General features: G+C 41.9%; 1 protein-coding gene and 1 long non-coding RNA gene across 6 annotated transcripts in view; one reads left to right on the forward strand and one right to left on the reverse strand.

The window, feature by feature from the left end:
• MYRIP (myosin VIIA and Rab interacting protein) overlaps positions 1-24,762 on the forward strand; it is a 215,739-nt gene that overhangs the window by 22,751 nt on the left and 168,226 nt on the right. For 4 of the 5 annotated variants that reach the window (XM_020894565.2, XM_020894567.2, XM_020894566.2 and 1 more), the window contains exon 2: positions 6,357-6,500. In XM_020894565.2, coding sequence (XP_020750224.2) covers positions 6,391-6,500 — 110 coding nt within the window. In that variant the 5' untranslated portion in view covers positions 6,357-6,390. Of the gene's footprint in view, positions 1-6,356; positions 6,501-11,148; positions 11,251-24,762 lie in introns of those variants that run through there. The other variant, XM_070455462.1, reaches the window with a different exon arrangement.
• On the reverse strand, positions 6,081-23,132 carry LOC139031206 (uncharacterized). The gene is made up of 3 exons (XR_011483613.1): positions 18,597-23,132; positions 18,369-18,504; positions 6,081-7,113 (listed from the first exon to the last, which is right to left on the reverse strand). It is a non-coding gene; the product is annotated as an uncharacterized lncRNA (long non-coding RNA).

Below are 24,762 nucleotides of genomic sequence, written 5' to 3' on the forward strand. Positions count from 1 at the left end.
TGGCACCTGCAGGGCAGGAGATGCTGGTTTGACCCCTGGGTCGTAAAGACCCCCTGGAGAAGGAAACGGCAACCTGCTCCAGTATTCTTGCCTGAGAAATCCCACAGACAGAGGAGCCTGGCAGGCTATAGTTCATGGGGACATGACTTAGGAACTAAACAACAATGAAGAGTTTGTGGAGCTTCTTGAATGAGAAGACTAACAACACTTTTCATCGAATTTGGAAAGTTATCCATCATAATTTATTCGTATTTTTCTATTCCTTTTTCTTCCTCCTGTTAATATCATTCCCAGGAGAGAGATGTAACACCCTTGGTCCAATCAACTATGCCTTGTTGGCATGACCTTGTCTTCTCTGGGCCTTTGCTGTGTACAGGTAAAGAATGAGTCTCGGAGAGGGGGCTATTCGTGGCAGGGATAACACCCTTGAAGATGGAAGAATGAAAGTGCGTTCTACAGCCCAAGCACCACTTACTCCAAAGAAGCTGCAGTGCAAGGACATCTCAGACCACTTGTGCTTTTCTTTCTTTCCTTCCCAGGCCAAGTTCTTTTTTTTTTTTTAACCACCTGATAACCAGAGTCTTAAATGGGACAGCCCTAACATTTTAATTCCTTTGTAGAAGTAAGAAATTTCTCTTCAGCTCTAATCAAGATCTAGTTATGGTCAAAGAGGGAAGCCCCAGCAGTATTTATTTACCCTTTATTGTCTTTAGGACTTTGGATATTCCAAGTTAATCTCTTTACCTCTCTCTGTGTATCAGGCGCATCACACACACACACACACACACACACACACACACACACACAGTGGATTTGTAAAGATTCCATTAATGCATTTGTCCTTTATGCATCTGTTCTAGGTTCCTTTCTAGAATGTCATTTGTGTAAACCCTGACCCTTCATGAAGAACTTCCCATTGTGTGTGTATTTCATATTCTTGGAATGTCTTTTTTTTTTTTTCATTTGCAAGGTTTGTGCTACCTAGTTTCCTATAGAATCATCTATATCCTCCCTCTAGTTCTATTCAAGAACAGTATAGACAATTCTACCTTTATTTTGATTTTTATGTGTAAAGTTGTATCCATCTGCTTTCCTTTTTAAGTCATCAGCTTCTTCTAAAGCTCATATAACTCTGTAGCTTCCTATGATAATTGCATTTTAAAAACCTCAGCTAAATCAATTCAGTAATTATATTACAGTAGCTACTGTAGTTTGTCATCATGGGATGGACTTAACAGCAATAGTTCTCAAATAGTCATTTCTTTGGATGTGAAGAGGCAGTTGTTATTAAAGAAACAGGTATCTGCAGACACATGCATTTGACAAATACAGAGTTAAATGCAGACTGGCTCTTTAGTGACAGACTTCTTAGAGGCTCTGATAAGCTTATATGCACTGTGCATCCCCAAGAGGGCAATACAGTGTGAAGCAGTCCTCTCTAGTTTATTTCATCTCTGAGCTCTTCTTTCTCAGAACACTCAGAACAGGAACAGTGACCCGAGAAACACTTGTTAGGGAAATGGTGGTGTAATTAAATCTTGAAGTTTATTAATTTTCTCATTACTAAATTTTAAAATGTATTCTCTCTGCTACCTTCTTATTTGAGTATAAACCAGAGAAATCCAGGAGTGGGAGCACCAAGTCTGAAAGTCAGAGCATCTGAACCAGTTTTGTGTCTGGGAAATCATTTCCCTCTGGGCTTACACTCTCCCATCTGTAAATGAAAGAGTCAAACCTGTGTGACCTCTGACTCATGGACATTGAGGCCTTTCTAGCCCTACTGATGTCCTTTCTCCTATGATGCAGGAAATCTAATTGTGTTTACTGTAAAAAAGGGAAGACGCTTTTACTATTTCCCCCAAAGGGTTTCTCATTATTCTCTGTCTTATCCATTTACAGCTGCTTTGTTTATTTCTCTACAGAAACCATTTATGCCTCTTTAGTCCTGATCACTTAGATTTGATATGATCAAAGTTGCCACTTCTGTCTTGTCCAAACTGGGCATCTTAGAATCTCACTTTGAATTCTCAGAACCCAAAAGCCAGTGAAGTGAAGGGGGCAGACATATCACCTTCTGGGAGACTCCAAAGTGCCGTTATCACCTTTAATGAGGTGTTTTAAAGGGAGAAGTCAGTCTGCATTTTCCCTGTGCTCTCTGATGTGTTTCTTCCTGCTCATCGGGAAACTGGAAGATGGCAGCTATGGAGCCTCCGCTGTTGAGCAGCCCAGGGGTGGGGTCTTATTCCTGATTCACTTCCTCAGACCAGCAGTGCTCCAAGGCTGTCTTCCCACCCATATGTGATTATACCCAGCCAGATCTCTCTCCTTCACAGAGGGCCCTTTTTGTTCTGTATTATCACATTCATTCTTAAAAATAAATATATGTATTCTTGGGTTTCTGTGCTTTCAAACTTTACATAAAAATGAGTCATACAGTTTGCATGATGTACATGCATATACATGTGACTTGTCTGTCTCAACAGCATGTTTTATTAGAGATTCATGCATGTGGAATATACCTTTAGGATGTTCTTTTTCACTGCAGTGGAGTATTCCATTGGCATGAAACAAGCATACACTATTTGTTTATCCTTCTTCCTGTTTATGATTGTTTGAGATGGTTTATAGGTTTTACTTATTTATATTTTTTGCTCTCTTGAATGTTACTGTTACTAATGTTCTTCTGTTAGGATGAGCTATGTGAAATACGAGTTTTTATAGGTCACCATTTATTTCATATGATTCAACCCAATTCCCGTCTATTGGTACATATTTGCAAGATGATGTCTGAGAAATATACCTACAGAAATGCTAAGGTACATGCATCTTCAATTTTGAAAATGAGGCCTACTTGTGTTACAAAGAGACTGTACTAGTTTGTACTCACTATATCAAAATTGTCCCACCTCCTGGTAACACTGGATAAAGACAGTTTTGGTGTATATTAAATATGGTTTTAACTGCAATTCTATAACTACCAGTGAAATTAGCATCTTTGTATACGTGTATTTGCCATGTCTGTTTCTTCTTCTGTATAAAAATGTGGAAGTGACTTCAGAACTGGGTAAGGGCAGAGCGTGGAAGAGTTTTGAGCTGTATGTTAGAAAAAGTCTAGGTTTCCCTTAGGAGACTGTTAGTAGAAATACGAATGTTAAAGGTGATTATAGTGAGGACTTGGGAAGAAAAGAGGAGAGAAGGAGAGAAAGCTTCTTTTATATTAGAGAACACATATATCATCATGAACAAAAAGTTGATAGAAACATGAATGTTAGAGGTGTCTGCTGAGGTTTCAGCAAGTAATGAGATATATGTAATTGGAAACTGAAGGAAAGGCATTCTTGGTTATAAAGTGGCAGAGAATTTGGTCTAATTGTGTTCCAGTGTTTTATGTAAAGTAGAATTTGTCAGTGACTATGGACTTGGATAGTTACCTGAGAATTCTAAAATAAGTATTAAAGACTGGCTTATGCTTGCTGCTATAATGAGACGTGAGAGGAGAGAGGTAAACAAGACAGAATTGTTCCACGAAAGGAACCAGAACTTGCAGATTTGGAAAATTCTCGGTCTACACATACTGCAAAAATGAGAAAGTCTGTATATGGAGAGCAGTCAGGGTGTGAGTGGACAACCATTTGCTTATGAGATTAGACTGTGGCTCACAGATCCAGTCAACCGTTGCAGCAGAAAGCGGAAACAGGGACGCTGTTACCCAGGACGGATCAGTAGAGGCTCCTCCTGTCTGATGGCTTGGCCCCCTGAGAACTGCATGGGAAGCTGACAAAGTTCTGGAGAATCTACATCGACAGAGACACTGCCAGCTTAAACTAAATAGAGCCAGGATAACTGAGGGAAGGCTGCTGGGCTTCTGAGAGGCTACAGGATGGGCCAGCGGAGCTGTTGGGCCGCCAACATGCATAATCCGTCAGGAAAAGGGAAGACGGATCCTGCAGACAAAACGGACGTCTGCAGGGGCGTCACCGTCACATGGCCGGGGGAGGGCCCTGTCCCTCCTCAGCTCCTGAGAGTGGGCCCCGCTGCTGTGGCTGCTCCCAGGGCCACGGGGGTGAGGCCGCCGCCCTGCTGGACTGGGGGATAGAGCACGGAGCCAAAGAGAGTACCCTTGAGCCTCAGGCAAACGAAACAAGGAGACTCGTAGGCACAGGGAACAAACTGGTGGTTGCTGAAGGAGAGGGGGTGGAGGGAGCGGAGGAAATCGGCGAAGGGAATTACGAGGTGCAAACCTCCAATTATAAAATAAAGAAGTCACGGGAATGTAAAGTACACAGGGATAAAAATATTAAAAATAAACAAATAGTAGATTATGCATGAAGAAAACTACACACGGGGAATATAGTCAATAATAGTGTAACAACTTTGGATGGTAACCGGACTTGTTGCAGTGATTATTTCATAATGTATAAAAATATCGAATCACTGTGTGGTACAGCTGAAACTAACATAGTATAGTATGTCAAGTATAACTTAATAAAAAAACCTAATGGAATTTGCCCTGCTTTCAGACTTGCTTGAGACCTAAGCCTTCTTTCTCCTTTCCAACCTCTCCCCGCTAGAATGCAATGTCTCTCCAATGCCTGCCCCACTACACTACTCTGATAGCAGATAACTTGTTTGCTTCCACAGGTTCACAAGGGGGAAGGATTTTTGCCTCGGGATGAATCACCTATACCTAAGGTAGATGATAATGAGATGAGATTTTGGACTTCGAGTTGATGCTGGAATAGGTTAAGACTTTTGTGGCTGTTGGGATGAAGTGATTGAAATGTACATGTGAGAAGGACCTGCTATCTGGGGGTAGGGGGTGCAAAGGGTGAAGAGTTACAGGCTGAGACAAATTCATATGTTGGAGTCCTAACCTGAGCACCTCAGATTTTTACTGTATTTGGAGACAGAATATTTAAAGTGGCAGTTAAATTAAAATGATGGTATTAGAGTGGACCCTAATCCAATGCAATTGTAATCCTTATAAGAAGGAAAAATTAAGACATAGGTGTGCACAGGGGGGAACTCCATGGGAAGATACAGGCAGAAGATGACCATCTGTAAATCACGGAGACGGACTGAAGGAGAACTCAACTCTGCCAACATCCTGATCTCAGACTTCTAGCCTTCAAAACTGGGAGAAAATACATTTCTGTTATCTAAGCCACCTCATCTGTGATGCTCTGTTACTAGCCAGCCGTTACACCTACGTGCATGCCAATACCACTCAGTCTTGACTAATGTAGCTTTATAATAAAGACATTCAGTATTGAGCAGAGGTGGTAAGAGTGGTCATTCTTGCCTTTTTCCTGATCTTAGGGGGAAACAGTCAGTCTTTCATCACTGAATTTGACGCTAGTTGTAGGTTTTTGTTGTTTTTATTTTTTTAATGCCTTTTATATAATGGAGGAAATATTCTCTAGTCTTAGTTTTCAGAGGGTTTCTATCATGAATGGGCACTGAAGTTTGTCAAATGCTTCTTCTGCATCTCTTGAAATAATCAGATGATTTTTCCCTTTTATTCTACTTATGTAGTGGGTTACTCTGATTTTTGAATGCTGAACCACCTTACATTGCTTAGATAAAACTCACTTGGTTATGGCATGTAATAATGCTTTTGAAATCTTGCTGCATTGGTTCCACAGATATTTTTGTGGAGAATGTTTGAATTTATGTTTGTGATGCCCTTCAATTCTGGGCACTTTTCTGGAATTATTTAATTTTACCACTGGGTGCAACTACTCACTAAAATTTTTTTTAAATGTAGTTTCCCATAATTTTTAGGTATGCACCTCTGAGGAGGCGTTTCTTTGAAATATACTTTCTGGTGCTAAGAAAATGTCTAAAAGTATTATTTTACTTTTCTTTTTTTTTTTTTTGCAGAAGAGAGTTTATCAATTTCTAGTTTGTATTTCAGTCATGTGACAAAAGCTTCAGGAGATGTATAGGATACTTTTTTAAGTATGATTTTTTTTATCTTGAAATTATGTGTAATATTTACAATTTGAGACTTCAAATCACAGAACTTGAGAAGTTTTGGATATCATCTTTTGGCGTTTTACAGAAATTTACAGCAGATCTCATGTACACCTCATTTTATTGAAAAGAATAATTTATCATTTTTTTTCTAATTTAAGAACCGGGGTAAATAACAGTGTTGATGATCAGTTACCTTCTCTTTTTCTCTGCAGCCTTGCTGAAGTTGTCTCTAAATATTTGCTGAGTGTGAGAGCAGAGCAGGAAACCACCTTATATAAACACTGTGTTTAATTCTATGTAACAACAACATTGGTTGACTTTATCCGTGGAGAACTTTTTTCTTGCCCTCATTTGTGGTCTCTCCTTTGATTTCTCAGGTCTTGTCCCACCATCTGTGTCTGGTGTTAAATCATGGGGAGGAAGCTGGACCTGTCTGGCCTGACCGATGATGAAACAGAGCATGTTCTCCAGGTGGTCCAGCGAGACTTCAATCTCCGCAAAAAAGAGGAGGAGCGTCTCAGGTGAGATGCTCCTATTTTGCACTGGGTACCTTGAACCACGTGTGGACAAGTGAAACAGGCTTCCTGATGGTCCTTGCTGTCAGCCCTGTGTTCAAAGTGTTTCTATCATGTAAACACATGTAAAAAGAATGTCCTTCCCTCTGTAGTCAGGCGGACTAGCCTCACTGCTGGGCACCACAATGTCAGCTCAGAAATGTGACTGCTCTCACTGGCAGTCAACACTGTTGTTTGGCTGCTCACCTGGTACATTGTTAGCTGTAGAATGGATGGAGTTTGTGATGACAGTCGCTGCTCTGAGCGTGCTCCTGGCTTTGATTTTCTTGTCCAGGTACTCTTGAAGAATAACCGAAGTGTTATATAAATGGGAGAATTAGACTCATAGCTTCTGTTAGACTCATACTCTTCTGTTAGAGCTCTTGGCAACTATGGCAAAGAAAGAGAGCTCTGAAGACCTGGTTCAAGGAGAGTGATCAGCAGGCTGGGATGAGAATACCTGGCTCAACCTTGCCCCCTCATTTTATAGAAGGGAAAACTGAGACCCAGAGAGGAGAGCTTGTGACCCCTCTGCAGTTGATGTTTTCTCATGGGATGTTCTTGGAAGTACTGTTGCTGCCTAAATTTGGAAGAAGAAAGAGTGATGGAAATGTGGTCAGTGCTGGGGTTTGTGTGTTAGAACCTGATGACAAGTCCTCATGAGCTCCTGTCCTCCATAAACCTGTTTTTATGTTTGAATTTTTTTAATGTTTTTTTTTTTAATGTGGACCATTTTTTTTAAGTCTTTATTGAATTTGTTACAATATTGTTTCTGTTTTATGTTTTGGGTTTCTTTTTTTTTTTTTTGGCTGCAAGGCATGAGGGATCTTAGTTCCCCAACCAGGGATCAAACTTGGATGCCTGCATTAGAAGGTGAAATCTTAAATACTGGCTTGCCAGGGAGATCCCCACAAACCTGTTATCCCTCGGGATTTCCCAGGTTTGTCATGGTACTGCCTCCTTCCTTGGCATTGAGCTCAAAACCTGTCTTTATAATTCCTCCCTGACTTGGTTCTCACACAGGCTAGGGCCAGACCTTGTTATTTCTGCCTCCTCAGCATCTCTCCCAGTCATTGCAGTAACTTTCTCTATGATCCTCTCTACTTCTCCAGAGTGGCACCCCATTTCAGTTTGAACCATGCTCTTTCCCACTCTGCTTAAAATTGACATGGGTTGTTTTCTTTTGCCTTGGAGTTTCCCAGTCTTTCTGTTTCTGTAGAAGAGTAACCCCCATTTCTTGTAAGCACCCTTGTGTAATTAACTTTATTTCTACCATGTTTTTTCCCCATATCGTATATATTCAATATGTGCTTGTTAGATGGAAGACAAGAAATATGTTAAATAGTTACTTGACTTAAAAACCATGTGCCACAGAAACAGACATATGAGTCAATGGAACAGAATAGAGAGCCAAGAAATAAACCCACAGACTTCTGGTTAATTAATCTTTGACAAAGGAAGCAAGAATATACAATGGGGAAAAGACAGTCTCTACAGCAAGTAGTATTGGGAAAGTTGGGTAGCCACATGTAAACTGAAATTAGAATATACCCTCACACTATACACAAAATAAACTCAAAATGACTTAAAGACTTAAATATAAGATATGGTATCATAATAATTCCTAGAAGAGCTCAGAGGCAAAATATTCTCCGATGTACATCATACCAGTGCTTTCTTAGGTCAGTCTCCCAAAGTAATAGAAATAAAGACAAAAATAAACAAATGGGACCTAGTCAAACCTACAAGCTTTTCCACAGCAAAGGAAACTATAAACAAAATGAAGACAACCCACAGAATAGGAGAAAATATTTGCAAGTGGTGTGACTGACAGGTGTATATTTCCAAAATATACAAATAACTCATACAACTCAACAACAAAAAGACAAACAACTCAATTGAAAAATGAGCAGAAGGCATTAATAGACATTTCTCCGAAGAAATAATATAAATGGCTAATAGGCACTTGAAAAGATGCTCAACATTGCTTATTATTAGAGAAACGCAAATCAAAACTACAGTGTGTATCACTTCACACTGGTCACAATGACCATCATTAGAAAGTCTACAGATAACAAATGCTGGAGAGGATGTGGCAGAAAGGGAACTCTCTTACACTGTTGGGGAATATAAGTTGTTCCAGCCATTGTGGAAAGGGGTATTCTCAGAAAACTGAGAATAGAATTACCGTCTGTCCAGCAATCCCACTCCTGGAATATATCCAGACAAAACTCAATCCAAAATGATACAAACACCCCTATGTTCCTAGCAATACTATTCAAAATAGCCAAGATAAGCAAACAAGTGAAAGGTCTATTGATGGATGAATGGATAAACACAATGTGGTACATATATATAATGTAATATAAAAAAATGAAATAATGCCATTTGCAGCAACGTGGATGCAACTAGAAATTATCATACTAAGTGAAGGAAATCAGAAAGACAAATACCATATGATATCACTTTTATGTGGAATCTAAAATATGAGACAAATGAACCTATCTACAAAACAGAAAGAGACTCTCAAACTTACAGAACAGAGTTGTGATTGCCCGGGGGAAGGGGGGTTGGGCGGAATGGTGTGGGATGGAAGGTTGGGGTTAGCAGGTGTAAACTCTTGTATATGGAATGGATAAACAAGGTCCTACTGTATAGCACAGAGAATTATATGCAATATACTATGATAAACCATAATGGAAAAGAATACTTAAAAAGGAAGATGTGTGTGTGTGTGTGTGTGTGTGTGTGTATAACTGAGTCACTTTGCTATGCAGCAGAAATTAACGCAACATTGTAAATCAACTATACTTAAAAAATTCCACATTCCAGGCACTGTTTTAGCTGTTGGGTACATAACAGTGAGCCAAACAAGCCTTCACCCCATGGAGTTTATATTTCAGAGCTATACTACCCATCCTATAGCCATCAACCACATATGGCTTTGTGCACTTATAATGGGGTGAGTCTGAATTGACATGCACTGTAACATACACACCAGATCTCCAAATTTTAGTACCAAAAAATGTAAGCTATCTCATTAATAATTTTGATGTTGACTACATTTTGAAACACCAATTTTTGGATAGATGAGGTTAAAGAAGAAACATTAAAATTAATCTTCCCTGCTTATGTTTACTTCTTTTTTAGTTTGGGTACTAGAAATTTTTAAATTAAACATGTCTCACGTTATATTTTAATTGACTAGTGCTGCCCTAGAGGGAGGACAGAGAGAGAGGACGTAAATAAATAAAAATATACTTGTGTGTATTAGGTGATGAGAGCCACGAAAAAGAATGAAGTGGGGAAATGGGGCAGAGACTGGCCTGGGATGGGCAGGGGGCTCTCTAGCGCATGGGCGGCTCAGGGAAGGCCCCTGTGGTCTTGACGGAGGTGAGGGAGGGAGCTGGGCTGCTCTCTGGGGTGACCTCAACCTGGGCAGAGGCAACAACAGATGTCAGCTTCTGATTCAGGAATGCGCCTTTATGTTTCCAGAGAAGCTGGGAGGGACTGAGCCGGGGAGAGTGCAGTGGTAGAACAAAGTCCAAGCAATGTCCTAAGTTCGAACCGCTCGTAGTAAATCCAGACTCAAAACCACAGCAGTGGGCAAACCTTTCCTTGCCTCTCTGCATCGCCTGGATTTAGGAGATGTGGAAGAGTCTTGGAAGCTATGTTACAGAAGGTGTTTTTGAATACTTTAATTTTTGCGGCAATGAGCATAAGATTCGGAATAGAATATTTTTATTATTATAAGATTTCAAATTGAATTGTGTTTCTTTTCTCCTGGACAGCTGTTCTTTATTTACCTAGTTTCCCTGGTTAGGTTTTTGTAAGGGTAGGTCTCAGGTGTAGAGGTTACACAGTGTTTCTAATGATCTGTTCTTCAGTATTGACATAAAGTGTGGTAAATACATAGGTGGTGAAGGCATGAGTTAAATGCCCTCAGAACACATGATGGTAAGACAGAGCAGGCAGGGGCTGAAGCGTTCAACACAGTTAGGTCACAGAAATAAGTTCATGGAGAGCTAACTAGAAGAAAGGAAGTAGTCTGGGTGCACTGCACAGTTTTCACTGTTATTTCTTTATTATTATTCCTCATTATTTCATTATTATTGATTCCTCATACAAGTTCCCATAAGGAGGATCCCCATGTACATGAAGACACCAAGGCACAGACAGGTTACAGAGCTTTCTCAGAATTACACAGTTAATTGGGATAGAGCCAGGGTTCTGTTTCCCATTCTCTGAATTCTATAGATTGAATCAAGCCTTTTCAAAACGGTTCTTTGGTGCAAGTAGAAGAGTCCTGTCTCCCACTCTCCACCACACTCTCTAATGAGCAGAGTCACACCACAGTTGGGTATATCAGCTCCTGCGTATATACACAGTCATAGGTCTTCCTATATAAAGTGACTCTGTGGGTCCCGTATCATTGAGACTATATGCTTGAAGCACTGGGGATGCGGTGTATCGAACATTTAATCCCATTACAGACTGTATGTATAGTAGGACAAGTTAGGGGGAAGACAGAGGACTGGCAGGCCTGAGAACTGTGGGCATGCAGCAGCAGATAGAGGACAGGGTACTTATGTACAGTGTTGATTTCCTTTTCTAGGACACACCACAGTATTAAAGCTATGGATGGAGCACATCAGAGGACAAAAGACATACTGACCCTGCTCCTTCCTCCAGGTGCTTGGGGGTCTAGATGAATCAGGTAAATGTGTAGAAAATACACACTATACTTGATTCATTTTATTCCTTGTCTTTCATCAGATGATTTCATGCAAATAGGAAAAAAACAGAATGGTAAAGAACACTTTAAGGTGAAAGGCACCAGTCCTCTGCTCCATGTGTAATCAGTTTTGTCCTTAATTCTGTAGTCTGCCTAGCCTTACCTCTGTAAATTTAAAATATGTGGGTATGTTGCTGTTTCTTGATGTATCAATATTAGGTAGTCTTTCATTTCTCTGCTCTGAATAGTGGGGACTTTGCTTGCTTACTTAGAGTACTTTCCCTATGGTTTCTTGCTTGTTATTATCTGTGGTTTGGTTTTCTATTGGTCATCTTTCAAATAGCACACAGAAACCTCTCGGTCTCGTTCCATGCGTGTTCACCCTCCTTTCTTGGTCTGCCAGTGCAAGTATCCATATGATGTTCCTACCTTCTGTCCACCACCCCTTCCACTTTCTTCATCTCACATCTGTCCATGCGGTACCTTTATTCTTATGTATTCAAGGTTGAGGCCATCCAGGTGCTGTTCTGCAAACATAAATTTGAGCCTTTCTTGTTTTATTCAGAGGTTGACACTACTGTTGAAAATCAATAGTCATTATGATTGAAAATGATGTTCACTGCTTCCTCTTTCAGAACTTCACTGAAATCTGTAGGTGGCTGATTGGTCTCCTCCTTTTCTGTTTACTCTTATGAATCGATTACGTTTGCATTTCCTTGCTGTCATTTTAAATAAGTCTTGGGAAGGCGGAAAGGCCACCAAGTGTTAAGTCTGCCATCTGGAACTCACTGGCCACAGCAACTTCCTTGCTGGTCAGGGCCACAGAGGAGCCTGGGGCAGTGCAGACACAAAGGGCAGTCCCCGTGTGCAGCGTGGACGCAGAGCATGCCTGGGGTCACACAGATGTGGACCTTAAAGGTCCTTCTACCGCTGTTTACCTCATCATTAGCTAGAGGGAGCCTGACCTCCAAAACACTGGATGGGGGAGTTTCTGATGACCAGCAGGGGGCTTTGTGCTGGAAAGAAAGAAACTTTTGGTGGGATAAGTCACTGAGGCCTTGGGGTTTATTTGTTACAGCAGCATAGTCTAGTATGACTTTGACTAATACAGTTTCTGGGAGCTGAAAGGGATCTTGACTTTATGCCCCCACCCTTGACTTTATAGCTGTAGAAGGATTTGTGGGGTGAACACGCTGTTAGTGGGTGGAGCCTGGCCTGGACCCTCGGCTCCGGGTCTTCTGCCATTTCATATAGTATAAGAAACCTGTGGAAATATCTCCTGACTTACAGTAGGAGCATAATTTATATTCTGTGATTTTATATTGTCAGGCACATTTACAAAGTGGCTTTAAAAATAAGTGTTAATTGCATGGCACTCTGGTGTTCAGACTGAGATGTTTATGAGATAGCCACAGCGTTTAAAATTTCTCATTTAAAATGTGCTGGCCAGAAGCTAGTTAGCATCTGGATAACTTCCAAGGATTTGCCGCTGCTCTAATGGACTTGGTCTGTGGGGGAGCAGGGGTTAGATTTGATGAAATGGTTTCCCGTAATGCGACTGGCCATTAATTGGCAGGGTTTGCTGAACTGAGAGTGTGCTTCTACCTGCCAAGGACGGCTGGGCTCAGGCCAGGCCAGGCCAGGGGAAGGAAGGGAGGGGAGGGGAGGGCAGCGTGAGTGGCAGGGCACTTCCCGTCTAGTCTTTCTCAGAGAGGCTCAGTGCCTGCAGCCCAGCAGCCACAGTATGTAAATTCCTCCTCCTCTGGCCTGTGTTAAGAAGAGGATTAATACACTTGCAGACCTATTTCTGTTACTCACTTGCTGACATAGCCTGCACCCTCTCTGCACCTCGGTGACAGGGTGTGAGGGCAATCGTCCATCCCCCAAAAGTCAGATCTAAGTGTTGTGAGAAGGTAACTCAAAGCTGCCAGGGGATGTGGAAGGCCCACTGCAGGAAAGCAGAGCATCTCCCTCAATTAGAAATGCTTTGTGTTTCTAGTCTGTTATACAGAAACCCCTTTAAGGTTCAATTCTGATTTTATTAAATAGAAAGAACACAGAGCTTTTAATGAAATGAGTTAGTGATCTTTCTTCATTCAAAATTCATTTTAAACAAATTAAAATTTTATCACACGAATTTAATTTTTCAAGAAGTTTCTTTTTCATAAAGTAAAATGCCTTCGCTCTCAGGGTCCCTAGTCTGGACATTTAAATTTATGGAATGAATTAACAAACACTCCTGGTCATGCCCTTCTTTGAAGCTGGAGGTCAGATTGCCTCGTACTCACTCACAGTTGGAATACATAGGCCCCGTGGTTTATGAGATAACTATGTGTTCACAGAGTGAATCTGTCCTGCATTTCCTCACTGCCCCGTGTAGTCCCTGAGATGCTGCAGGAATGCTGTGGCGTTCACCTGTCCGGGTGATGCGTCTGCTGTCTCAGAGAGGGGCTGCTGCTAGGCCGGAGTTCCTTCCTCTGCACTGCTGGGTCAGGTCACCTGGCGGGGCTCCGAAATGATGGAGCCAAAAGCAGGCGCACTCTGTGGTGGAGTGGAAGGTCAGACACAGCTCTGTTTGAGTCCCCTTTTGACGGGGAAGGCCCAGCAACTCAGAGACACCGGGAGCGGTCCTGGAGACTTGTGTAGGGCAGGTGTGGGGACCTCAGGAGTGGGACGTGAGTAGGACAAAGCATATCAGTCTCAAAGCTACAAGGGACCGCACAGATTTTTTAAATCACCTTTTTACTTAGTACTGGTACTTTTAATAATAAAAAGGTCACCTATATTAAATCAAAGCTATTGGATATTCATTCATTTGCTTCAAAATCATATACTGAATGTCAGGAGCCTCCTGGGGAAATGTGAGGGGGATGAAAGGGTAGGGGAGGGAGAGAAAGGTTCACAAAATTAATAAGTGCCTTAACCCTTGAGGAAAAGTCCAGAAGGTGAACTAAGTCTGATATGAATAATTAGGATGCTATGCAGAGTGAGAAAAACAGACCCATGGGAATACTTCCATCTTGGAGGTGGGAGGCAGGAGAAAGGAAGGACTTCCTGAAGGAGAGGTGCATTTGATTTGATCCTGGAAGACAGACAGGATTTTTAAAGTGGATTGAGAAAAGGTCTGGGCAGCAGGGAGCATCCTGTGTGTTACTCACTCTGCCATGTCTCTTTGCAACCCCAGGGACTGTGGCCCACCAGGCTCCTCCGTCCATGGGATTCTCCAGGCAAGAGTATTGGAGTGGGTTGCCATGTCCTCCTCCAGGGGATCTTTCTGACCCAGGTATCGAATCCAGGGCTCCCACATTGCAGGCAGGTTCTTTGCCATCTGAGCCTATTCCCTTTGCCAGGGAAGCCAACAGGATAGTAAAAAGGACATGCTTCCTCAACCCAATCAGGAGCTATGGTGGGGTCAGTGGGTGAAGTGACTGTGTTGCCAACAGTTCTTTGTGCACCACTGCTAATCACGTGGAATAGAGTGTGGTGTTCCAGGAATATGACCTCTTCTCATTCCCAGCAAACTCTGGGAGAAGCACCACGTCTACCCATTTCCAAAATGGGGAAAGTGAGTGTCTAAAAAGAAATTAAAAACTAGCCCAGGTTGTACACAGTGAAAGGTAGAATCAAACCTAGATAATGCCACCCCAGAACCAGGACAGCACACTGCCTTGGTGCTGAAAACAAGGAGACCCAGGTGCCGGGGACAGAATGGGTGAAATTAGGGCTGTCTTAGAAATCTGGCACCTGTGCTTCCTAGAACCTGGGGTAACACTCCCAGGGAGGGGAACCCAGTAGGGCTTAAGTCAGGATATGGGGAAGTGTAGCTGGGACATCACATTAGTCATTAGCCATAGGTTCCACTGAGCATGCAAATATGGCTTATGCAAACACTAAGTGTAGTCTAGATGTGAAATATACTCTGGATTTCAAAGCTTTAGCTTGAAAAAGAATGTAAACTATCTCATTAATAATTTTCTATTGAAAACACATTGAAATGAATCTAAAATTACATTTTAAGTAAAATGTATTGTTGTTATTCAGTCACTAAAGTCATGTCCAACTCTTTGAGACCCCATGGACTGTAGCACGCCAGGCTTCCCTGTCCTTCACTATCTGTTGGAGTTTGCTCAAACTCAGGTCCACTGAGTCAGTGACATTATCCAACCATGTCATCCTCTGCCACCCCCTTCTCCTTTTGCTTCTGATCTTTCCTAGCATCAGGGTCTTTGCCAATAAGTTGGCTCTTTGCATCAGGTAGCCAAAGTATTGGAGCTTCGGCATCAGTCCTTCCAATGAACATCCAGGATTAATTTCCTTTAGGATTGTCTGGTTTGATCTCCTTGCTGTCCAAGGGACTCTCAAGAGTTCTCTCCAGCACCACCGTTCAAAAGCATCGGTTCTTCGGCACTCAGCCTACTTTATGGTCCAGCTCTCACATCCGTACATGACTACTGGAAAAACCATAGCTTTGACTATATGGACCTTTGTTAGCAAAGTGATGTCGCTGCCTTTTATTTTTTTCCCCAAAGTTTTTGTCTCTGCTCTTTAATATGTTGTCTACGTTTGTCATAGCTTTCCTTCCAAGGAGTAAGTGCCTTTTAATTTCATGGCTGCAGTCACCATCTGCAGTGATTTTGGAGCCCAAGTGAATTGGCCAACACTAGTTTGGAATGCCGTGTTAAGCAATTTGGAATTTATAGGAGTAGAAAGTAAGTTTTCTTCCCCAATTTGTTTAAGGCTAGTCCTTTTCTTTATGAGGCTTATAGGTATCTCAAAGATCCAGCGAAAGTCTTCACTACCTCACTGTGCACTGGCCTTTGCTATGGAGAATTGTCACATCTGCCATGTGCAGGTGATCTCAGAATGACTGCCTGCTATTTATTGTACAGTTTGAAAGGACAGCACATTGTGATCATGCCATATTCACCATGGAGAGTTTGCACATCCAGGAGAGAATAAATCCTTTGCTATTTCTTTGGAATTAATGGTTGACTAAGTAAGACTATGTCATGACTTTTGAAATAATGAAGTGGCCTTAGGATGGCCTCATATACATGATTCATATAATGTCTCTGGCACCATAAAACCATAGGTTATCACATATTTGCCTGTGGGGGCCTGCTTTTAAGAATGGCCAAGAGTTTAAGGAATCTTAAATTCTCTTGATGCTGCAGATATACTTATAACATAGAAAAAGAGTCGTCCTGATGCTCTTTTTAATTTGTCACCCTTCAAGATGTACAGTTACTAATTTGTCAGTTCTGGATACTTCCTCCCTATAATCCCATGTTCTTTAATAACAATATTCTAGATTGTAACTCAAAGTTCCTGATATTATTTACTTTTCCACTCCCAATGTCAGAGGCTCAACTCTGCTGGGCTCTGATAAAGCTTTTGTGGTACAAATTCTTGGCTGGACTTTCATTCCTCAGCTCTCTGGCTCCAGAAAGCATTTGTTTGGCATTTAGTGTGCACAGAATTCAGGACTTGGAAGAGAGTAAGAAGGAATGTTTCTGCAGTTATTGTGAAGGCAGCTTCCTTCGGCCACAGTAACTCAGGCATAGCCACAGGCACTTAGCCAGAAATGGCCTGAAATGCAGAGTTGGTGAACACAAATGGACTGTATGGAAATCAGAGTTTCACCTTCACCCCCTGCTATTGGAATGACAACTTCCTTGTCCCCATGACCTTCTTCAGTTCCTGGAAACAGGCCCCCCCTTGGAGACCTTGTCCCTTGCCTTCGTCTCCTTACTCAGCTCCTGAAGAAAACAGGTCCATCTCAAACCCTCCTATACTGTTGGTAGAAATGTAAGTTGGTGCAGCTACTATGGAAAACAGTATGGAGGTTCCTCAGAAAACTAAAAGAAGGATTACCATATGATCCAGCAACCCCACTCCTGGGCACATACCCAGACAAAACTATAATTCAAAAAGATACATGCACCCCTGTGTTCACGGCAGCACTGTCCACAATAGCCAAGACACGGAAGCCACCTAAATGTCCGTCAGCATGTGAATAGATAAAGGAGACGTGAACATGTATACAATGGAGTACTACTCAGCCATAAAAAAGAACGAAATAATACCATTTGCAGCAATATGGATAGGCCTAGAGATTATCATATTAAGTGAAGTCACAGAGAAACATAGGTATCATATGATATTGCTTATATGTGGAATCTAAAGTATGACACAAATGAACTTATCTACAGAACAGAAACACTCTCAGATATAGAGAACAGATTTGTGGTTGTCAAGGGATTCGGAGGTTGGGGTCAGCAGATGCAAACTATTATATATAGAATGGATAAACAGCAAGGCCCTACTCTAGAGCACAGAGAACCATATTCAATATCCTGTGATAAACTATAATGGGAAAGAATATTAAAAAAGAGTATATATGCATGTGCCTATGTATGTGTGTGTGTATATATATATCCGAATCACTTTGCTGCTCAGCAGAAATTAACACAACATTGTAAATCAACTATACTTCCAAAAAATAAATGTCAGGGAAGATAGAGGGGGAAAAAGAAAGAAAGTAGGCCCACCTCCTGGACCAGTTTCTAAATTGATATTGTGAAGGAAATTCGTGAACCACTCTGTCTCTCAGAATAACTCTTAATGAGTGCCTTCTTTGAGATGGGAGATTTCTGCTCCAGCCATGAGATTCCCTTGCTGGATATCTGACTGATGCCTGAAATTCCCAGAAGAGCTGGGCCCCAGGTGCCCCATCAGTCCTAGCCCTCTGCAGTTCACTGCCCCCTGCTGGCTTGATTCATGGGCTCCTATCGTCATCAGCTATGCATGTGTGTGGGCCTAGGACCCAAGCCTCCTTCTCTGACTGATTCTTATCCCCTAGGCCTAAGGCTACTCAGAGTACCTGGTTCCTATATATCCAGCCGGATCCTGGGTTTCCGGGTGTGGTGATCTTAGGAGGTTGGCGGGATCTGTGATTCTAGCCACCTCTGGAGTTAATACTAGAATGATGTATCCCTGGCCTCTGCCAGGTTCCCCCAAAATTTCCTGTGTGTGTGGTCAGCCCCTGTAGCTGTGACAGTTACCCATAGTCAGCTCCCACCTTGCCCTGCTCAGCTTACCTTTTCCATCTTCCCGGCTAAGCGTCTCACATTCACCAGGGTCCATTCCCTGCACAGCCTGGGCTGTGACTTTGCCCCATTCCACGTCAGGTATGTGTGTGCCCGGAGCCTGGGCTCCCTCACTTCCCAAGGTGGCCTGGTTGGAGGGGCATGGTTTTGTGTTGCCTCCCAGATCCTACCTGCATGTTCCCCTGCCCCACTTCCCTCCTTCCCAGAGCTGGAGCCTACCTGAGTGCTCCTGCCAGATCTCCTCCCTGCCTGGAATCAGACCTCCCATGGCTGTGGGTTGTCTGCCTCTCTGAGTCCCATTTCTGCAGGTCCTGGGCTTTTGCCATGTGGCCCTGCCCTTCTGACACTCCCCTTCCCTTCCTGCCTTCCCCTTTATTCTCTTGGGTAAGCTCCCTTGCCATCTAAATGAGTGGATCCTAAATCAGATCCTAAAAGCTTCTATTTCTGTAAGAGCGTAAACAGCTTTGTGTGGTCCTGAATTAGACTCATAATATCCTACACTGCCTGCTGTGCTTAGGGATATGCATGATAAGGAGGGGGAGGAAAGTGAAAGCGAAAGTCGCTCAGTTGTGTCCGAATCTTTGTGACCCCATGGACTACACAGTCCATGTAATTCTCCAGGCCAGAATACTGGAGTGGGTAGCCTTTCTCCAGGGGATCTTCCCAACCCAGGGATCAAACCCAGGTCTCCTGCACTGCAGGGGGATTCTTCACCAGCTGAGCCACCAGGGCAGCCCAAGTAGGGTGAGGAAACAGAGTCAATTCACTGTCAACTGTATTTTTAATCTTCCTTTCTTCATACAGTATTTCTTCGTCTTTATGTGAATCTCGGAGCAGAGGCACGGGAGCGGTTATTTAATGCTAGACACTCAGTGGCACTACTTATCTTGCTGAGCATGTAAGAACCATAGCTTCATTGATGATGATTTGTTTCATAACCAGAGGAAATGACATGTGACCTCGGGCACATCCCTTAGTCTTTTTGTGCCTCTGGTTTTCCCACTGTGTGGTGAGGATGATGAGGGTACCTGCCTGGACTGTGGTGGTGGTGGTTTAGTTGCTAATTCATGTCTGACTGTTTTGTGACCCCCATGGACTGTAGCCCACCAGGCTCCTCTGTCCGTGGGATTTCCCAGGCAAGCGTACTGGAGTGGGTTGCCATTTCCTTCTCCAGGGGATCTTTCTGACCCAGGGATCGAACCCAAGTCTTCTGAGTTGGTAGGCGGATTCTTTACCAGCTGAGCCACAAAGGAAGCCCATATCTGCCTGGAATGTGGGGAGGTTAAATGAATTATTAGACAGGAAGCCCCGTGGACAGTCCCAGGGGACATGGTAAAGCCTCATGAGAACTCAGGGTGAGCTCTGTGCCTTTTTCTAGGCTGGTGTATCTGGTTCACCAATTAAATAAAGTTCTCTTTAAATATTCATATCTATTTAGTAAATTCAAATGGTTTTTATGGTTTAGCTTTTCCTAAAGCAAGATACTTTCCCCCTTTTTTTGCTATTAGATGATTTTCTACAGGCAGAATAGAAATGCTTGTGTTTGTTTTGTAGCTGTTGCTTAATTATTTAACCTTTGATGTCTCTCTTCATTTGTACATTCACTTGTGTGTTTACCTGCTGTGGCCAGAGAAGACTCTTGGCTGACAGGATGGTTTTGTTTGTTTTTTTTTTCTTTAGACTCAGAAACTCTGATGCCTTTTATTTGGGGTGGTGGTTCTGTGCATTTCTGTTTCCCCACAGTCTTTCTGTAGGAACTGTTCAGGGTTTCTGTTTCTTCCTGATTACAGACACAAAGCATTTCTGTATGAAGTAGAAAATGGGCCAGTGGGCAGATGAGTGAGTTTTGAGAAAGTCACACTTTTCTGCTTTGACAGAATGAACACAAAGGGGAAACTTTTAAATAGAGGTAAACGTTCTGAACATACACAGCCACTCTAGCAGGACTAACTGACCTTAGATGCAGCCACTCAGAGTGTTTGCTTTCTCCTGGAGACACGTTTCTGCCATGAAAGTGGTTTCCAAAGTCTTGCGTGTCGCAGACCCATCATATGGTGGGCCTCCCTCCTGGACTGCTGCTTCATGAATCACATAGGCCAGGGCCTACCTTGAGCCCCTTCACTCTGCCCCAATCTGTCATGAAAGGCCGTAGTGTTGTTGATGTGCTCACGGTATTACCCGATACAAAGGAGATTGTGTCGTTACTGAGACGTGGCGGAGCATGCCTCTGGTCAGAAAAACTTGATCTGTTCTTCACGCCTCCCCTTTAACTATGGGAACCCTGTCCCAGAACTGACGTCATCAAACTTTGAAGTTGAGAAAGAATATCCCAGGATAGATGATGGAATTTTAGAGCTAAAGTGAAACTTAAAAATCAGTCCTGAATTCAAGTATAACCTGCTTGTCTTATCAACAAAGCATTAAGTCTCCAGGAGTTAAGCATGTTACATAAAGCAACACAGCAAATGAACACTGGCAGTCTCATCCTGTTTCCTCAATTGTGACAGTGTATCTGTTGTTTAGGTTTTGTTTTCCAGTGTAGTTAAATATTCAGTTAAATGTCAGGAGAGCTACACCTTCCCTCCCCTCCACAATTAGTTTCACAGGAATATTTAAACTCACTGCATTGCTTAAATGCAATTCATCATCATTTAAAATAATCCAGATGACATGATATTATACATTGAAAACCCAAAACATGCTACCAGAAAACTACTAGAGCTCATCAATGAATTCAGTAAAGTTGAAGGATACAAAATTAATACACAAAAATCTCTTGCATTTCTATACACTAACAACAAAAGATCAGAAAGAGGAATTAAGGAAACAATCACATTTATCATCACATAGAAAAAGAATACCTAGGAGTATACCTACCTACGGAGACAATGGACTTGTCCTCTGAAAATTGTAAGATGCTGATGAAAGAAACTGAAGATGACACAGATGGAAAGATATACCATGTTCTTGGATTAGAAGAATCACTATTGTCAAAATGACTATACTACCCAAGGCAATCTACAGATTCTATGTAATCCCTATTAAATTATCAATGGCATTTTTCACAAAACTAGTACAAAAAAATTTTTTAATTTGTAGGAAACACAAAAGAATAGCCAAACCCTGAACAGCCAAAGCAATCCTGAGAAAGAATCAGGAATCAGTTGGAGGAATCAGGGCCCCCAAATTTAGAGTATACTGCAAAACTACAATCATCAAAACACTGTGGTACTGGCACAAAAACAGAAATACACATCAGTGGAACAGGATACAAAGCCCAGAAATAAACCAATGTATCTGTGATCAGTTGATCTACAACAAAGGGGGCAAGAATATACAGTGGAGAAAAGACACTCTCTTCAATAAGTGGTGCTGGGAAAACTGAACAGGTACATGTAAAAGAATGAAATTAGAACATTCTCTAACAACATACACAGAAATAAACTCAAAATGGGTTAAAGATTTAAATGTAAGACTAGAATCTATAAAACTCTTAGAGGAAAACATAGGCAGAACACTGTTTGACAAACTGCAACATATCTTTTTGGATCTACCTCCTAGAGTAATGAATAAAAGCAAAAATAAACAAACAGGACCTCATTAAACTTAAAAACTTTTGCACAGCAAAGAAAATCACAAACTGAAAAGACAACTCACAGAATGGAAGAAAATATTTTAAGTGGAGCAACTGACGAGGGGTTAATCTTCAATTCAATATAAACAGAAAACCAGCCTAGTCAAAAATGGGCTGAAGATGTAAATAGGTTTTTCTCCAAAGATGACATACAGATGACCAAAAAAAAAAAAGCACATGAAAAGATGCTCAATATCACTAATTATTAGAGAAATGCAAATCAAAATTACAGTAAGGTATCAATTCACACTAGTTAGAATGGCCATCATCAAAAAGTCTACAAACAATAAATGCTGGACAGGGTATGGAGAAAAGGTAACCCTCCTACACCGTTGGTGGGAATGTAAACTCTTATAGCCACAATGGAGAACACTATAGAGGTTCCTTAAAAAACTGAATGTAGAACTGCCATATGATCCACCAATCCCACTCTTGGGCATATATCTAGAGAAAAACCACAATTCACAAAGATTAAGATGTTAGCATTTTGCACAAAGCCGAAGAGTAAAACGTAAAGGAGAAACTAGTCTCGCAGTTCCTTCTGTCAAATTTTCTTGACTTTCACCATTAAGAAGGAACAGTGTAGCTTAAGGGATCAACATATAATTTGAAAAGGTCATCACAGATCAGACTGTTCTTTGTTCTTGCCCTTTCCTTTGCTGGTCATTGCTTGGCGTGACAACCATGGCTGGGTTCTGGTCCACTCATACTGAGGCTTCCTTTTTCAGCCACAATTTAAATCCGGTGCATGAACCTATCTGCTTCCCTAATAACAACAGCCTGACTCTGGTGTGTTAGTCTTCCACAGACAGAGCTGCCTTCAGCATTCTTGGGGCAAGATGCTTGTTTGCCAGGACAACAGAAAGGGTGTTCCTTATGACTGGAATATTATCCCTATTGAAAAACAATCTTCTTTTCTTACAAGTCAGGGTCTTAGACACTTTCTCTTCACCAGGGTTTCTAGGCAGGGATTCAATGCATTTTGCTCACATCTTTGTCTCCAAACTTTCAAGAAGGAAGGGTGGGTGAACATCCAGAGTGCCTTTTCTGTGCCAGGCATCCCCTTAACAGCATCTCAGGCCAGGGTGAAGCCCCTGGATTGGGTTTCAGACACACTTCTGCTCTTTATCCTCAGAGACACACCTGTCTCTGTGATGTGGGCCACTTGGTGCTTCTGTGTTCCAGGCCTGCCACCAATCAGAGGAATCAGAGGTACACAAGAACCAGGGGAGAGAAGGATGGAAAACAAAACAGAAAAGTACTCTGGCAGTTTAGTGTGAGAGGTGCTATTATGAGGGAAATGTAGCCTTATGAAATGTGTGCAAGTGTACATCCAGTAGACAAGAGTTTTATAAAGCAAACTGGCATTCCATGTACATAGTTTCCTCCTGCTTAATATTATATTAAGCAATGTCCTGTGTCATTATATAAGGCTATTTTATACCATGAAGTGAAAGTCACTTAGTTGTGTCTGACTCTTTGCAACCCCATGGACTGTAGCCCACCAGGCTCCTCTGTCCATGGAATTCTCCAGGCAGGAATACTGGAGTGGGCGGGCAGCCATTCCCTTCTCCAGGGGATCTTCCTAACCCAGGGATCAAACGCAGGTCTCCCACACTGCAGGCGGATTCTTTACCATCTGAGCCACCAGGGAAGCCCAACTATATAGTAATATCACATCATTTCATATCACATCATGTGAAATCATATGAATGTGTCTTAATCTAGTTAACATGCCTTGATTACTGGGTATTTGGCTTGTTTATGATTTTTATAATATAAAGAATGGCACAGGGAGCATCTTTGTATTTCGTGAAATTTTGTCATCTTCTCCAGTCTTTTTATCCTTAAACACCTATCCCTAAAAATAGGATGGCCAACTTCAATATGTGAAATAAAACCTTCCCAGGCCACTAAGCCACACCATTGAGCTAGTTTCCAGAGGGTCGCACCAGTTTTGTTTGCTCACTTGTGGTACGTTTCATGTTTGCTCCTGAAACTTGTGGACAGCATCCAAGTGAATGCGCCCCACATTGAGTTCTTTATGGCAAGCACTGTTTGGCAAAGGATCTCTGTTTATAGTCAATTAAGCAAATAGACAGCTGAGTTCCACGTCAGACCTAACAATGTTAACAGCTCAATGGACTTAGTACCTCTCTGAGCTTTCAGAATAGGAAACCTGTGTTAAGTACCGGTCAGAGTAACAGAAGAGAGCCACATCACTCGAATTTCCTTTAAACTCTCTGTGTGTCAGGACTGAAAGGCAGAAGGGACCACCACCGACCTTCTAAGAAACAACAAGCTCTTGAGACTTGGTGCCAGAATGAAAAATGTGCTCTTTGAACCCTGCTGAAAGCCTCGCGTGTTACATATCTCTGAGGATTAGTGTTGTTCATTTTAGGCCTGACATGCCAGGTGTCTGGATTTTATAGAAATAGGAATTAGATAATTTGTTTTGTATCTTAGGTATATCAGTTTAATTAACAAAGACAAATCATCTTTTGAAAATTAAATGAGGTACTTGTTTGCTCTGGAGCAGGTTTCCTGCTGTGGACATGATGATGGACCTGGTATGAACAGACTCTTTGTTCTAATGACCCTGACTCTTATGTTCTAAAAGGTATCTAGGGCACCCTTGACTGAGACTGTGTTTAAAGATAAGAAGCAGACTTAATGCTCTAGGAATTTGGATGGGATTTATCCAGATTTGGATGACATAAACTTATTAAACTTGGGACATAATTGTTTGAT

This window comes from Odocoileus virginianus, chromosome 26 (assembly GCF_023699985.2).
Source record: "Odocoileus virginianus isolate 20LAN1187 ecotype Illinois chromosome 26, Ovbor_1.2, whole genome shotgun sequence".
Classification (NCBI taxonomy): Eukaryota; Metazoa; Chordata; class Mammalia; order Artiodactyla; family Cervidae; genus Odocoileus; species Odocoileus virginianus.